At 43.1% G+C, this 16,929-nt stretch overlaps 1 protein-coding gene across 1 annotated transcript; it reads right to left on the bottom strand.

Annotated features, from left to right (window-relative positions):
• Window positions 1-849: 849 nt before the first annotated feature.
• INSM2 (INSM transcriptional repressor 2) lies at window positions 850-16,821 on the bottom strand. The gene is made up of 3 exons (XM_066605838.1): window positions 16,767-16,821; window positions 11,472-11,585; window positions 850-2,519 (listed from the first exon to the last, which is right to left on the bottom strand). The coding sequence occupies exon 3, from the start codon at window positions 2,490-2,492 to the stop codon at window positions 1,125-1,127; it is 1,368 nt and encodes a 455-aa protein (XP_066461935.1). The 5' UTR covers window positions 2,493-2,519; window positions 11,472-11,585; window positions 16,767-16,821; the 3' UTR covers window positions 850-1,124.
• Window positions 16,822-16,929: the final 108 nt, after the last annotated feature.

Raw genomic sequence — 16,929 nt, 5'->3', positions numbered from 1 at the left:
AAAAAATGTCCCTGTATAGTGATGTATCTGCAGTACTAGGACATGACTAACATGCTTCCATAACTGAGACAGCGAGGCTATATAGAACAATTATACAATAGTAAAACGTTTCCTTCCTGACTGATAATCGCTACTGTCATATCAGCTAATGGGTGGAAAACAAAGCTATAGACCGAGCCATGAAGAATATTTGTAGCAGGGGAATGATCCTTTACTTGGAAACAATACCAACAGATGCTTATAATTCATTGATCATCCCAATAGTGAAAAATATTGGAATGATGATCACATCTTACCATCTATGGCCAGCCAAAATCCATCAGTAATTGAACAGTTCCTTTCTTTTCTTCATTCTCTAAACACAGCAGTAGTTTCCTAATACACAAGATTACAAATTTGAGTTTGCAGTCAAACAAATTGAAATCAGATACTAAAAAGAGGACAAAAAAACAGCAGAACTTGCAAATTCATTGTTGATTGTGATACATATAAAACCACAGACAACACATGGCAGTATCAATGCGCTCTGTCAGACAACAAACTCTACTCTGCTACATCTGTTTCTAGTTTAAAATGTGATAACCCTAGGGGAGAGCTGCAAGAATGAATGAATTAGAGGCCATTCATGCTCCACCATCAATTGTTGTAAACCATAATGTTACATATGTTCCAGCATATTTATTACATAGAACAATCAAATAATGCCATTAAGATAGAAAGAATTGTAGAACTTTTGTTTTAATGATTTATAATTTACACATTTTCTGTTGTTAAAACAAATATTATATTGTTAGCAGTTTGGCTGACCTCCTTTATTCAGACACCAGTACACACATGTACACAGGAGCTTTGGTTTATTTCTTGTAAAGCACAAAATAAAGATGTAGGTGACATGTCCGTTCACAGACATATCATCTGAGAAGCAAGATATGCTCCACAATACTATTTACATACAATCTTCACATATGCTCTATGGAAACATAATGCAATAGTTCAATCCTCATCCTCAGACAAGGCTGCTTTGGGGGAAAATATTTCAAGCTTAATACATTTAAATACTAAAACTATATCTGACAAAAAGGTTAAGTGAAATTGGACTTGTAACAGCCTCTGGTTACCAGGTGTTAGCAGCCAGGTCTCAGGGGCAGTGGTGCTGGGGGTAATGGTAGGTCTGGTCTGCTGTCTGATGAATGGCACTTGTTTATGTGTAAGCTCAGACCAGGGGCGCTGAAGAAGGCAGTAGGACAGAATTCACATGGAAAGATCTGCTGCCCTCCTTCTGCTACCAGAGATTCTTCTAGGGGAAGTAGAAGTTCTTCCCTAACTGCATGCCACAGTCTGTGCTTGTCTCTAATGTCCATGGATGGAAAGTGAACTCCACAGAGGGTGCAGGGGTAAGTCAGCTGCCCTCCTCTCTCCATGTGGGTATAGGGCTGGTGAGTGAGCAGGTGTTTGCGCAGATAGGCATGCCTTCTGAACCTCTTGTGGCAGTATGGGCAGTGAAATGCCTCCTCCTCACCTTCTTCTGAAGCTGCCATAGACAGTGGAGTATGGGCATCCTCCCTGCTCTGGAAGGAGCTGTTCCCTGGGCGCAGGTGCTGATCTGAGAGCTGGGAGCTGTCCACACTCTGCTGGTGCTGAACACTACTGTTCTGCTGTGTCAATGGAGCGCTGCGACCACTGCTGTTCTCCTTACCCTCCAGCTGAAGGGGAATCTTTTTCCCCCCTTGCCCCTCATTGCCCATGGTCCTGGGCTTATGCCACCGTCTATGTGAAGCCAGATTAGCAGGACAACTGAAGATCTTGTCGCACTCTGGGCATCTGTATTCGACACGGACAATCCTGGAGCATTTGTGTTGAGCTAATGCAAAAGGATCAGGGTATTGCTCCTTACAAAGCTGGCAAATAAACTCTCCAAGAGGTGGTCGCTTGATCAGAGGACTACCACCTTTGACATCAGGTTCTTCAGCCTTGATCTTTAACCCTAGCACTGGAGATGTGGTGACTTCATCTGTAAAGTGCAGCTTTCTGCTGGCTTTAGGCTTCTTGGTCGGAGGTTTTGATGACCTGGAACACAAGTTTGGATGAATCTTGGATTCTGGAGTCAAGAAAGGGTTGTGGGGATGGTTAGAAAGGAGTTTCTCCATTGAGGTCAATGAAGCCACCACAGGGAAGGATTCAGCTGTAGCTGGAGAACTGATATAACGTTTGAAGAAAGTTTTTTTCATCTCCATCAACCCTACAGGTTGGACAGGGCTGTAAGGGATCTGGTGAAAGTGGCCCAGGTGCTCCAAACCTCCACTGGTAGATGATCTTGGAGGATCTTCTGGAGGAGTTGGAGGTTGTTTGTCTTTTTCAGCATCATTATAAGGCACCATGGTATCCAGAGCTGATGGGGTGGGCAGAGACTGGGGAGGTCCATTGTCCTCACAAGGAATTCGGTAAGATCCACAAGGTCTTCGGTTCCTCTTTACAAGAAATCCCCTTGGCATGTTGCAGAGTGCTGTATAGGCTGTGATCTACGGAAAAAGGAACAGAAGAGAGGGACTGAGGCATTAGACACAGCAAGAGCAAGTGGGGGTGACAGCTGCATCCTCATAGCATCGATCATGGCATTTATACTAAGCCACGCTGCATGCAATTCATTCAGCTCCCTCTAATTAGGAAGCAGCCAACCAGGAGTTGGATAAAGGTGGTGGGTGGGGAGAAGGGACAAAATCCATGCTGTCCAGTCATAAGCAATAAGTGAGGAGGATGGAGAGTAGACAAAGACAGAGGGGGTCATCTACTAATGGCTTCATTACCCAATTAGCAAACACAATTTATATTTATTACCTTCACACAGTTGTAGCTTGGCATTTCACTATTTGCCTCCATAGGGGTTGTGTTTGTGTTGTGCTTATTTACTTAGTGACAGATGAGGAGTTTATAACCTTGCGAAACCAACACACGTGTGACTATGTGACTGCACGGAAATATTGTGCAAAGTGTTAGAGCATTTTGTATATGCTGAATAAACTCAGAATTACAATATACTGCAAAATGTGCCTGGATGGATGCAGTTTATGTTTGCACATCAAGCTGTAAAGGGAAATATTAACCCCTTTGTAACCAAGTAATTGTATAATCCATTCAAATTTGGTTTTCTTTTCTTCTTTTTCATTTGTTTTTCTTTTTAATCCACATCATACATTTTTTTAAGTTCTAATGCTGCACAACAGGCAATTGACAAGATTCTGTGCATGCAAAAACTCCCATTAATGATATTAGTGAAAGATATTGTCCAGCATGTCTAGCTGACAGGTAGTTCACCTTTTAATGTCTAGAATTATTCATCGCTCATATCTAGAATCATTCCTATAAAATGTGCACAGATTTTAGATTTATATATTTTCATTTGAAATAGATTTTTTTTAACATTTATATCAGTTTCTTGTGGTTTGTCAACAGCTGGAATGCCACAGGTTCAAGTCCCAACATGAAATGACGTTCTGCAGCTTTCATGGGATTTGATGTAAATGTGAAGTATAATGCATATCCATATTTATAATGCCATATGATCAGCTAATTGTATTACATGTCCAGGTTGTCAGGGGACTTAAAGGGTGCGTTCATACAGGCAGTTTTTGAAGCCAAAACCAGAAGATGGATCCATTAAAAAAAAGTTGTATTTGTCCTTTATTCTTTTTTTTATGATCTTCACTTTGGTTTTGCTTCAAAAACCACATAAAAAAACCTGAACAAAACCTGCAAATGTGAACGCAGTCTTAGAGGACCTTCATGTGACATATTGGCTGTGGGCTTTCTGCACCAGAAAACCTGCAGTGAATATACCCCATATCCACAGTGGCTAAATGGTTTTGGCTGCATTTTTAATTGCAGATTTGCTGCGAGATATAACCCTGGTATTCCAAATATTGAATGCTGCAGCATAAATAGACAAGCTGCGGATTCAGAATCTGCAGCAATTTTTAAAATACTATGGATTTGTTGCATAAATTTTATTCCCTATGTGAAGGAGATTTTTTAAATCCTCTCCACAAGACTTTTACTATAAATGATAACATTTTTGCACTGCGATTCCGCTAGCAGAAATTCTGCAGCATTTCCAACAGCCTAAGGGTGCATTCAGACGACTGTATATCGGCTCGGTTTTCACGTCCAGCTGATATACGTTGTCTCTCTCTGCAGGGGGAGGAGCCTGGAAGAGCCGGGAGCAGTGCTCTGAGCTCCCGCCCCCTCTCTGCCTCCTCTCCACCCCTCTGCACTATTTGCAATGAGAGGAGGCGGAACAGGGATGGGGCTAAATGCTGGGAATTAGCTCCGCCCCCATCCCGCCTATCCTCATTGAAAATAGTGCAGGGGGGTGGAGAATAGGCAGAGAGGGGGCGGGAGCTCAGAGCACTGATCCCGGCTCTTCCAGCCTCCTCCCCCTGCAGAGAGTGACGCCGTATATCGGCCGGCGTGAAAACCCAGCTGATATACGGTCGTCTGAATCCACCCTTAGGCTGCCTTCAAACTGACGATAAAATCGAGAGAGTGAGTGAAAACGCAGAATTATGAAACCAATGATTTACAATGGCTTCATTCCCACTTGCGATGTTTTCACTCGTGTTGTGATGTAAACAATAAATTGTGACATGTCCGATCTTTCTGTGTCTTGCGATTTTTTTCTAGCCCATGTTTCCCTATGGAGCCTTCTTTTTACTGCATTGCAATGCACAAACTTGCGATTTTCGTCTGATGCGTTTTTAATATTATAAAGTTCCATTGACTTTTCCACAATAAAATCAGGGACAGCCGCAATGCAATGCCCGTTTTTTTTTTTTAGAAGAAAAAGCACTGCTGACGCTCAAAAGTCACCTGAACAAAGCTGCGATTTTCCGCGATTTTCTCAAGGTGATATTGCGAAGGAGAGCTAAAAGGGATTGTCTTTTTCAAAATGCAGGTGCTGCAACAATCAGTTGATCACAGCTAGTCCTGCTTCCAGTTCCACCTAGCAAACGGTTGATTTCTCCTGGGGCAGCTGCAGGAATCCAGGTATTTTTTGCTGCTCTAGGAAAACTCCAGTATTAGGGCTTATTCACAGTAGAGTATATCGGCCAGCCGATATACGCAACCGTGTGATGCACAGGGGCGGCGTATACGTCATCGGGCAGGGGAGACAGCTTAGCTGTCTTCTCCTTCCCTTCCCCTCGCTGGTTCTCTGCAAGGGGAAGAGGCGGGACGGGGTGGGAGCTAGTGTGCCGAGCTGTCGCCCCTCTCCAACCTTGCCGCTGTTTGCAGTGGGATGGGGTGGGGCTTAGCTCCGCCCCACCTCCCATTACAAACAGCGGCACACGGCGGAGAGGAGAAGAGAATGGGGACGGAGTTAAGCAGTCACACTGCTAAACTCCCTCCAGCCTACCTTCTCCTACAGCAGTCATTGGCTCCCATAGGGGTCAATGCAGCTACCGCCGCCGCCTTTATAGCGCCGACTGTGCACTGATGCATTGTAAACCAATGCAACAGAGGGGCAGCGTATATTGGCCGGGACGTAAAAATTCAGCCGATATACGCCCATGTAAATAAACCCTTAGGGTTTGTTCACATGGGTGTACTGCGTATTTTGGTCTGTGAATAAACAGCATATTCACTGACCGAAATTCCTAGATTCCCTGTGTTTCTCAGGTTATCGATGCTTTAAAAAACCGCACAAAATCCCAATAATTTTTTGTGTAAATACACAGGTTTTCTGCATATTTTTGCACAACCATTCTCTTTTTACATGAAATATACGTAGTGTGAGCCAACCCATTGAAATCAAGGGGTTCTATTCACTGCATATTATGCGCATATGAATGAACCCTTGGGACTTTTAACGGGCTGAATATTTCTGCAAGATCATCTGCTGTGGATTTCCGCTCTATTATCGGTATGTATATAAGCATATTTTGCTACAGAATTTTCTGCGTCTTTAGGTGCGTCTTGCAGAAGCTTTACGCTCGTGTGAAAGGTCCCTTAAATGCCACCATTCAGGGTAACAGCTCAAGTCTGCCAGAATGGAACCCGCTTTTGTTGAGTATCTCATTCCTGCTCTAATAGGGCATCTCTTGCTGGTAACGGGGTTTTAAGACCACGCCTTTAGGAAGAGATTGCTCTGATTGGCTGAGCTGCACATCCAGTGCTGGCTATGATTGGCACTGGATTAGCCAATCAGAGCAGTCTCTTGCTGGAGGCGGAGTCTTCAAACCCTGTCACTAGCAAAAGATCCTCCGACAAGTGCCCAGAGCCCCGTAAAGCAGCGCCAAAGACTCTAACAGCTCCAGCATCGGTGAGTATAACTTTTTTTTTTTTTTAAGCGTGGCACCAAGTTGTACCGTGCTTTCAGCAGTGCTGCTAACGCTGCCCATTCATTTCAATAGGCGACACAGGGCTGAATGGGAGCGTTGTACAGCATTTAATCCCTTAGTGACGAAGCCTGTTTGCGCCTTAGTGACGGAGCCAAATTTTGGAAATCTGACATACGTCGTTCAATGTAGCATAACTTCGTAAAGGCTTTACATATCCAAGTGATTCTGACATTGTTTTTTCGCCACATGTTGTACTTCATTTTGGTTGTAAAAAGAGACTGATATAATTTGTGTATATTTATTAAAAGCGCCAAAATTGGGAAAATTTTGAAAAAATTGTCATTTTTTCACATTTTCAACTGTAATATCTCAAATATGTCCAAACATACTGTACAAAATTTTGATAAGATATATATTTCCATCTGTTTTCTTTATTCTGAATGCATATTTGAAAAACTTGTGTTTTTTTAACCATTTAGATGACGTACAAATTTAACATTACTTTTCAGCATTTTGAGGAACACTTTGTTTTCCTGCACCAAGCCAAGTTTGCAAAGGCTCGTGAGTGTCAGAATAATAGATACCCCCCCAAATGACCCCATTTTAAAAACTACACCCCTTAATGTATCCACTGAGGGGTGTCATGAGTATTTTGGAATTAATTAAATTTAGAAGAGAAAAATTAAAATTTCATATTTTTGCAAATATGTCATTTTAAAGATATATTTTTTTCCTACAGTGCCCATGAAAATGAGGATTTACACCCCAAAATGGATACCCCGGGTTCTCCCGTGTTCAGAAACATACACATTGTGGCTTTAATCTTATGTCTGGATGCACAACGGGGCCTAAAATGAAAGGAGTAGTCGGTGTCTTTCAGAACTGAAATTTTGCTTGAAGGCGTTTTAGGCCCCATAGCACTTTTGTAGAGCTCTTGAGCGGCCAAAACTATAGAGAACCCCCACAAGTGACCCCATTTTAAAAACTAGACCCCTTAATGAATTTATCTAGGGGTGTACTACCTATTTTGACCCCACAGTTTTTGAATGAATTCTAGCAAAGCAAAAGGAAAAAATTGTGATTTTCATTTTTTGGTCAATTCTGTCATTTTAAAAACAGCTTTTTTTTGTACAGCACACACATGAATGAAGCCTTGCACCCCAAAATGGATACCCCTGTTTCTCCCGTGTTCAGAGACATACCCATTGTGGCCCTAATCTTATGTCTGGATGCACAACGGGGCCCAAAATGAAAGGAGTAGTCGATGGTTTTCAGAACATAAATTTTCCTTGAAGGCGTTTTAGGCCCCAATAGAATTTTGTAGAGCTCTTGAGCGGCCAAAACCAAAGAGAACCCCCACAAGTGACCCCATTTTGAAAACTAGACCCCTTAACAAATTTATCTAGGGGTGTACTGACCATTTTGACCCAACAGTTTTTGAATGAATTCAAGCAAAGCAAAGGGGAAAAAATGTGATTTTCGTTTTTTTGCGAATTCAATCATTTTAAAAACTGCTTTTCTTTGTACAGCACACACATAAATGAAGACTTGCACCCCAAAATGGATACCCCTGTTTCTCCCGTGTTCAGAGACATACCTATTGTAGCCCTAATCTTTTGTCTGGATCCACAACGGGGCCCAAAATGAAAGGAGTAATCGGTGGCTTTCAGAACTGAAATTTAGCATGAAGGTGGTTTAGGCCCCATTGCCCACTTGTAGAGCCCTTGAGCGGCCAAAACGACAGAGAACCCCAACAAATGATCCCATTTTGAAAACTAGACCCCTTAACAAATTTATCTAGGGGTGTACTGTGTATTCTTACCCTACAATTTTTGAATAAATCTAAGCAAAGCAGTAGGAAAAAAATTACAATTTTCATTTTTTTGGCAGTTGTATCAATTTAAAAACTGTTTTTTTTGTACAGCACACATAGGAATGAAGACTTTCACCCCAAAATGGATACCCCTCTTTGTCCCGTGTTCAGAACCATACCCCTTGTGGCCCTAATCTACTTAAAGGACACATGGCTAGGCCTATAATGGAACGAGCACCCGTTGGATTTCAGGGTATAACTGAATAAATTCCAGGCCCCGTTGCCCACTTATAGAGCCATTGAGCGTCTAAAACGATAAAGAACCCCCACAAATGACCCCATTTTAAAAACTAGACCCCTTAATGAATTCATCTAGGGGTGTACTGCGTATTTTGACCCCACAGTATTTGAATGAATCTAAGCAAAGCAGAAGGGAAAAAATAACAATTTTCATTTTTTTGGCAATTTTGTCAATTTAAAAACAGGTTTTTTTTGTACAGTGTACATAGGAATGAAGACCTTCACCCCAAAATGGATACCCCCGTTTGTCCCGTGTTCAAAAACATTCCTGTTGTGGCCTTAATCTACTTATAGGACACATGGTTAGGCCTATAATGGAGGGAACACCCGTTGGATTTCTGGGCACAACTGAATAAATTCCAGGACCCATTGCCCACTTGTACGGAATAAAAATTGACTCCCTAAAAATACCCCCCCCCCCCCCCTCCGTGCCCTTTTCGGCGTTCCCCAAATCTTAGATAAAAGTAATAATGTGAACTGTGTAGTATTTCCGAAGACAAGGGTAACTACGGAGGCTGGTTGGGATGGGCCCATGGGGCAATAAAACCGGGTATCCCCCCTCCTCTCATGCTTTTTGGGGGTATTTCGTGATCTCAGTGGCTGGTATGGGGTGTAAAAAGTGGCGCTCTGTGAGTCTCCGTAAGCCTGCTGAGGTGCGGCGGTCTCGCACAGAACACGCTTAACAAGCTGCTCCTGGAACTGCAGGAAGGCAAGCGTTCCCGGGGCTTCTTGTAAATTACGTATTACAGGTAGCAGTCTAAACGCCGGGCTCACACGGCCGTAGGTGGAATCCGCTTGCGGAGGCCCGCAGCGGATCACAGCTGTGAGCCGGCCGTGACCCTGCGCACGGCCGCGTAATGTACTGCGCATAACTACCTACTCACACAGGCGGTCATGCGCAGTATATATTTTTTTGTTGTTTGTATTTCCCGCACCATCGCTTAGCGATGACACGGGTACCCGCAGCCCGTATACAACGTAGTTGCGTATGGGCAGCGGGTATATCCGCGACCACGGAGCACAATGGGCTCTAAGTTGCGGATATCCACGGTATAATAGAACATGCTGCGTTCTCTATTCTGCGAGTGGATTACACAATTCCGACCCACTAATGTGAGCGGAATTGTGTAATCCAATGCGATTGATCTGGGTATTACCGCGGATCAGAGGCATGCAGAATCCGTAATTCCTATCCGGTCATGTGAGACCGACCTAAGGTAAATCGCTACCTTTTTATCACGTGACCGGGGACCACTCAACGAGGCCACTCGTCACTGCTCCAGGCTCCCGGCTCCCGACGACCGTTGGTCGCTGGAAGCAAAGAGATTTTAAATTTCCTGTGCTCCCCGACTCCTACGTATGTGTCCGGTATTTTGCCGGCGGTCACATGCGCAGAATCCAGGAAAGTTCACGGATGAGGATCACGTCGGGGTGCAAATACGGAGGCCTCCGTTAAAAAGTTTCATCTCCTCTTACCGATCACATCGGTGAGGGGAGATGAACCTTCACCTTTTTTTTACTTTTACGTGATCGCCATTATCCATTGGCCCCCCGTGAAATCTCCAGGCTCTCAGCTGAATTTTGTAGCCAGGAGCAGGGAGATTTTAAATTACGCTGGCAATCCACAGCTTTTGCGCATGCGTCCGCCACTTTGGCGACGGGCGCGTGCACAGAAGCTGAGGTAAGATCCGCGGATAAATCCGCGGGCCTTAGGTACATTATTTCATCCTCCCTCACAGATATGATCCGTGGGGGGTGATGAGACATAAGATTTTTTAACTTTTTTTAACTTTTTTAACCTTTTTTTTTACTTTTTACACTTTTTTTTTTTACTTTTTACACTTTTTTATTACTTTACATGATCACTGTCATCCATTGGATGACAGTAATCATGTCCCTCGTGACATCCCTCTGCTCCTGGCTACACATGGCAGCCAGGAGTAGAGGAATTTTAAATTTCCCGGGGCTCAAGCCCCTCTGTGCCCGCGCCCGATGTCAGTCATCAGGCGCGCATGCGCAGAGGGGGACTTTGGGTCCCGGAACATCAGGACACCGCTAAGGACCGGGGGTGAGTATTTTCACCTCCCCTCATGGATCCGATCCATGAGGGGAGGTGAAACAGACACTTTTTAAAAACTTTTTTTTAACTTTTTCGCGATCGAAAGGCAAGTGGGCATCAATCCAAAGAGGATGCATAAAACTACGTCCTCTAGGATTAAAGCCCACTTTCTGAGGATGTAGTTTCCCGATGGGGCAGTAGTTAAGGGGTTAATGCTGCGCTGAAAAGACAGTGCTAAAAGCTGTAAAAAAAACGCCTGTGTGAGACAGGCCTATGGGCTCCTTCGCACTAACAAGGCCCGATATCGGCCTTGTCTTTCATGTGAAACCAATGGATGAGAGGCATTTTCACATGAAATGGGCAATATCGCAGAAAGTTAGGACATGCTGGGATTTCTTCCCTGCATAGCATCGCAACGCCGTGTCGTGCAGGTGAACATCACTAATGTGAATGAACCTGTTCAAAAGAATGGGTTTTATATTTGTGCGAGATTTATGTGTCTCGCAACACACGAATCTCACACTATTATCTCATCAGTGTGAAGACAGCTTTAGGCTACATGCATAGGAGTAAGAATCTCGCGTGGGTTTGGAGCAATACACTTATAGCCAAGAATGAGAGGGCTTCCTGCTACAATAAATACTTACCCAAAGCTTCAGGAAACAATCCATCCTTGTCTGTAAAATGCAGATATGAACATGAGCCCTAGCAGTAAACAAGAGGCCAAGCAATGGATGCAAGTTGGTGCAGACACTGAAAATTTAACATCTAAGGCCGCCTTCTCACATGATGGAAACACTGCGGAATTTGAGCTTGCAGAACCGTAACAGAACTTCTGCAGTGTTCACAGTACAAACCAAATTGGAGGGATTTAACCCTTTCCAATCCACTGCCTGACGTCTAAAGACATTATGATTTAAGGCTGTACAGCTCCGATGTTGGAAGAAGTCCATCAGGGTTCTCTTACTGTATATTGCTGGCCTCTCTGCTGTCGGAGCCTATCCAACGTGTTATCTCATGCAGTACTGGCTTTCGCCAGCATATAGCGCTGTTGTATAACAGCAGAAAAAGAGTAAGCCCCCTAGGAAAACCGGGATACAAATTGGAAAGGGTTAAAAGAGTCAAATATAAGGGTTGAATTCAACAGCTATTACGCAGGTGAAAACGTTACCGAATCTACGCCATTTACAGGCTGATTTGGCCACTGCAGAATTCTTTACAACACATCTCAGACTACTAGAAACAGCAGAGTATAATTTGGGCATGAGCTCCCAGAGCAGCTGTGGGGAAATTGATGTCCCCACAGCTGCCATTCTGTGGCTGAAGATCAGTCTTATTGCAAGGTGACAACAATACATATAATAAAATCTTATAGAACTTCTCATATACTCTTACCCTGGCAGATATTAGTGTCACTGGTTGTGTAATTTCTCAGTTTTATCTATAATCTATTATTCCTGTTTATGAACACATTAAATATTTTCTATTCTATGTTTTCACTAGTGTTCTTCATATGCTGAAAATATTTAGGTTTTTATTTCCATAGAACATTAAAAAAAATTATTTCACTTTTTCCCCTTTATTTCATACATTGTGTGAACTCATGAAAGTAGTTATATTAATGTCCACTTTTAGGACACCTTCACATAAGCTTTGGTTATACGGCTAAGGGCTTATTTACACGAGTGTATATCGGCCGATATACACTTCCATCTAAGCATTTCCCCCCTTCCCTCCCCTCACCGGCTCTCTGCCTCTCTCCTCCACTCCGAGCGGTTTGCAATGAGAGTGGGTAGGACAAGGGCAGAGCTAAGCTCCCAACCCTCCCTGCTCCTTGTCCATAGCCAGCAATGGGAGAGAGCAGAGTTTAGCTCCGCCCCCTCCCATTGAGAACCACTTGGAGGGGAGGAGAGAGACAGAGAGCCGGCGAGAGGGTGGGAAGGGGGGAACTGCTTAGATGGAAGCATATATCGTCCGGTTGTGAAAACGCCAATCGATATACGCTCGTGTAAATAAGCCCTAAAAGTGAAAAATTTGCCATCTAAATCACTTAAATAATACACAGTGTAGTCTTGGATTTTCTTTCCAATTGGAAGCCTGTCAGTGGCAGATCTGGAGGCCACTGTTAGGCTTTCATTTGTCATGGCAACCTATTTCTCTGTGATTTCATGACGAGGGCCAATGACATACACTGGGAGCTCTCTTCCTCTGTTAACTCCATACATGCTGCAAGCAATATTGATTGCTGCAGGGATTGGCATTGCAGTGGAAGGCTGTCTGTCAGTTACAGCCAAGTACTGCTGTGGATGGTGCAGGCTTAGCCCCTCAGCCCATTCCCTTCATATGACATAAATGTGCATCATTCCACGTGAACCTCTTTCCACCAAGGATGTACATATACATCCTGGAGTGGGAGGGGTTGAAGTGGGTATTCTGACTATAGATATTTATAATGTTCAGATATAAATGTTATAAATGTCTACCAGGAAACCAACCTGCAATCTTTTTCTTCTCCCTTTCATGGACTCCAGACCCCATTCCTTTGGAATTACCATAAATGTCTATTGTTGGCCAGCTTAATTACCACAATCATGATAACACAGGGAAAAACAATAGCAATCAATTCTATAAGGACACTTGACTTGAATCGTTTTGTAACTCTCTTGGTAGGCATAGGGTTAATGACTGATGTCTCTTTAGTATATTTTAAGCTTTTTTCAGCTCTTTGTCCATTATAGTACAAATGTAATTCAGTGCCCAATGAAGATTTGGTGCTTTATGGCTGTTTGTATTTGCATAGCATATTGTAGACTGTTGACTGCTGGGATATGCAAATTAAAGATGTAGCACACTGAGCCAGTCAAGGTGATTCTGACTATGGTACATCTGTAAATCAAATTAAAAGAGTCAGGGTTTTGTTGGCTCTAGAAAAAGGAAATTGGGCATCAGTATATCATCACTGCAAGTTTATTGTGGAGACATACCGGCGTACCATCAGTGCATTACCAAGCTGAACTTTTGCACCCGGGCCCCTGAGCCTTTAGTTACGCCCCTGTATGGAATAAAATACATTCAACAACATTTTGGTTCAACACTCAAGAATTTTCAAAGCATTTAGCCAGTTAATACTAATTACAAGAATGGCAGGTCAGTGAATTAGTTGCTAACTTCCTAGGCTATAACCATGGCGGGGAGCAGAGTTTCCAAATGTTTCTAAGACCCCCTCTGCAACCTATGAAGTCCCCAATGCTACAAAGAGCATGTGACAGTTGTGGGATTCCATTTCTGCCTTAAATATAGAATATAGATTGTATTTCTCAATAGAAGTAGGAAAATAATATTTATTTCTCAGTTGACCTCCTGATGGATCAGCTAGATCACAATAAAGTAGCTTTATAAGATGAAAAAAGTTTTTCTGGAACAGTCAGCACCTTTGGATATCATCTAGACCAATGGTCTCCAACCTGCATATCACCAGCTGATGCAATAAACTACAACCCCTAACATCAATGCCAATTAGTACAGCATGCACACTGTGCTTAAATATCAATTCCATTTAATGTATGACTCAGTAGGAACATTTAGAAACAGGGAGACATCCAGAGAGAAGCACTTCCAGTGGTTTTCTGTTAGTCATTGTATAGAATACAATCTATTTATGGCTATGAGCTTGTGATCTATGTCCTCATTAAAGACTACAGACTGTTGTTGCACTTGCAGAAATCTAGAAGAAAATCCAAAATTGCTCATAGTCGGAGTGAATAAATTCTGCTGCTCAACTGTTCTGATGAAAACACTCTACAAGTGGTGCTTATAAGTCCTTGGCTTTGTGATCTTAAGTTGTTTTCACAACAATAAAAAAGTTACATCATATGAAAGATCAGTCATTGCAATACTTTGTGAGCAAATTTGGGCAGGATCTCATGCGCCATTCTGAAGTTATGCAGGTTTGAAAACAACATGGCGGAGCCTGCAGCATATTACACTGCAACGGAGGGCAGAGCAGCGAAGAAGTTCCTGTTTCTGAAAGGTATATCGTCCAAAGACATTCATGGTGACATGGTGCAAACATCAAGTGACTAGCCCCCTTCATATTGAAAAATTGGCTTGCCAAATTTAAAACCAGCCACTTCAACATCAACAATGAAGACCGTTCCAGAAACCATGGACACCATCCATGACGTGATTCTGGAAGACTGGTGAATTTCTGCTAAGGCAATAGCCAAGGCTCTAAAGATTTCCAGAGAAAAGTTGAGTCCATACATCATGATTGCCTGGACATGATGAAGGTCTGCTAAATAGGTCGAGAAATGATTGTGAGCAGCTCAAAAGCTTTCCTGAATACAAGCTTCCTGGGGAATTCTGAAGTGTTTTTGGCAGGATGCTGATGCCTTCCTCTCTCAATGGTATTTATGTCAAAAGAGCAGTCAATGGAATGGAGACAAAGTGGTTCCTTGTGTCCAAGGAAGTGTAGACTGCAGAAATCGATATCCAAGGTGATGGTGTTGGAGTACTCCATTAAAATGAAAATCATCAGTAAGGCTACCGGGTTCTGAGTTCTCTCATGAGTCTAAATTATTTAACTATGATCATCAGAGAAAGAATAAGAGACATCAACTGTTTCAAATTAGTTTTGTCCTCTTTCTGAGGGACCAATTCAGTGTTAACTTTATTTATAGTATAAAGTACAACAAAGAAAGGTGTAGTGTCCAATCACAGGAGACAACACCCTACATTACACCCTATTGCAGTGGCACTTTATCAAATCATTAGAACAGTTTGAGGGTGAAGTCACACGAACGTATATCGGCTCGGTTTTTACGCCGAGCCGATATACGTTGTCCTCGTGTGCAGGGGGGGGGGGAGGATGGAAGAGCCAGGAGCAGGAACTGAGCGCCCGCCCCCCTCTCTGCCTCCTCTCCGCCCCTCTGCACTATTTGCAATGGGGAGAGGTGGGACGGGGCGGGGCTAATTCTCGGAACTTAGCCCCGCCCCCACCCCGCCTCTTCCCATTGCAAATAGTGCAGAGGGGCGGAGAGGGGGACGGGAGCTCAGTTCCTTCTCCTGGCTCTTCCATCCTCCCCCCCCCCCTGCACACGAGGACAACGTATATCGGCTCGGCGTAAAAACCGAGCCGATATACGTTCGTGTGACTTCACCCTGATACTGATGAATGACTACATACATTATCTACATTTGATAAGAGTAAGAAAAGCAGATATAATGAGTTAATATGGTCTACAATAAAAGCTCAAGCCCCTATTACGAGGACAAGCTGCTTCTACAAGCTTCGGATTAAATTATATGAATCCCTGAACAACAATTGTAACACAAATCACCTTGATACTTTCACAATGGCATACAGATGAAAAAGATGGGATACTGCTTGTGGACTACCTTCCAAAAAGGGCTACTATCATGGCTGTGTAATACACAACATTTCTGGATAAAAAAGGGAGGCATGGAAGTCAAAAAGGCATACAAAATTAACCCAAGGTGTTGTGTTCTTAAATGACAATGCTCATCCCACACATCAGCCATCACCCAGAGCAAACCAGTAGTCCAGGGCTTCGGGGTGCTGGATCATTCGCCTTATTCATCTGATGTGCCACTATTGCACTATCATCTGTTTTCACATTTGAAGAAACACCACAAAGGAGCTAAATTTGCTTCCATTTCTGATGCAATTGCAGCGGCTGACCAACCAAAGGAATTGTATCTGGATGGGTTGCAAAAGTTGCAACAACGCAGTCAGAAATGTCCTGATATCTAAGGGGACTATGTACAATAACTGTGAAATTTCATTGTTCTACGTCAATTTTTTGTGGTCAAAGCCAAGAGCTTATCAGCCCCCCCTTGTGCTAGATACAGGGGTATACATAGAAACCCCATAGCAGAGAGGGCCTGGAGACTGAGCCATCAGACGACGTCAGTGGCAGATTTGATAATGAACAGCATTCTGGTGGTTGCTATATATTGTGATATAGAAGCCAAATGGTGCAAAATTGTTCACACCTTTGCGAAAATGATTTTCAGCCCAAAATATATTCATTTAAGTAAAAAAATATCATAAAAGCTATCCATAGCTTTTAAGAAGAGAAGAAAAAAAGAACTTGGGTAGCAGAGTGGATCCAGACAGTAGGACAGAACATGTCCCAGAGGATGTGAAGGGTTAAACCTCTTGAACATAATAAGTTTTCAATAAGTGTTTTGTGGTGTTTATGTTGGCATTCAGGATAATCGCATACGGCTAAACACATACCTGCTGGATGCTCTCTCCCTGATCTTTCATTAGAGGCATCTAAACTCTCCCACAGCAACATCTAATGAATGTTACATGTGTGATTAGGGCGCATCATCCGTGCGGCAGGTTTGATTCTGTGTAATCTGCCTTTCAGAGCAGCTTCAGCGTGAATTCCATTAAT

Source organism: Eleutherodactylus coqui, chromosome 6, assembly GCF_035609145.1.
Source record: "Eleutherodactylus coqui strain aEleCoq1 chromosome 6, aEleCoq1.hap1, whole genome shotgun sequence".
In the NCBI taxonomy this organism is placed as follows: Eukaryota; Metazoa; Chordata; class Amphibia; order Anura; family Eleutherodactylidae; genus Eleutherodactylus; species Eleutherodactylus coqui.
This window is presented reverse-complemented; position numbering and strand designations above follow the sequence as displayed.

Coding starts and splice junctions, on each gene's coding strand:
- INSM2 (XM_066605838.1), bottom strand. CDS start 2,492: ATGCCAAGGGGATTTCTTGTAAAGAGGAACCGAAGACCTTGTGGATCT.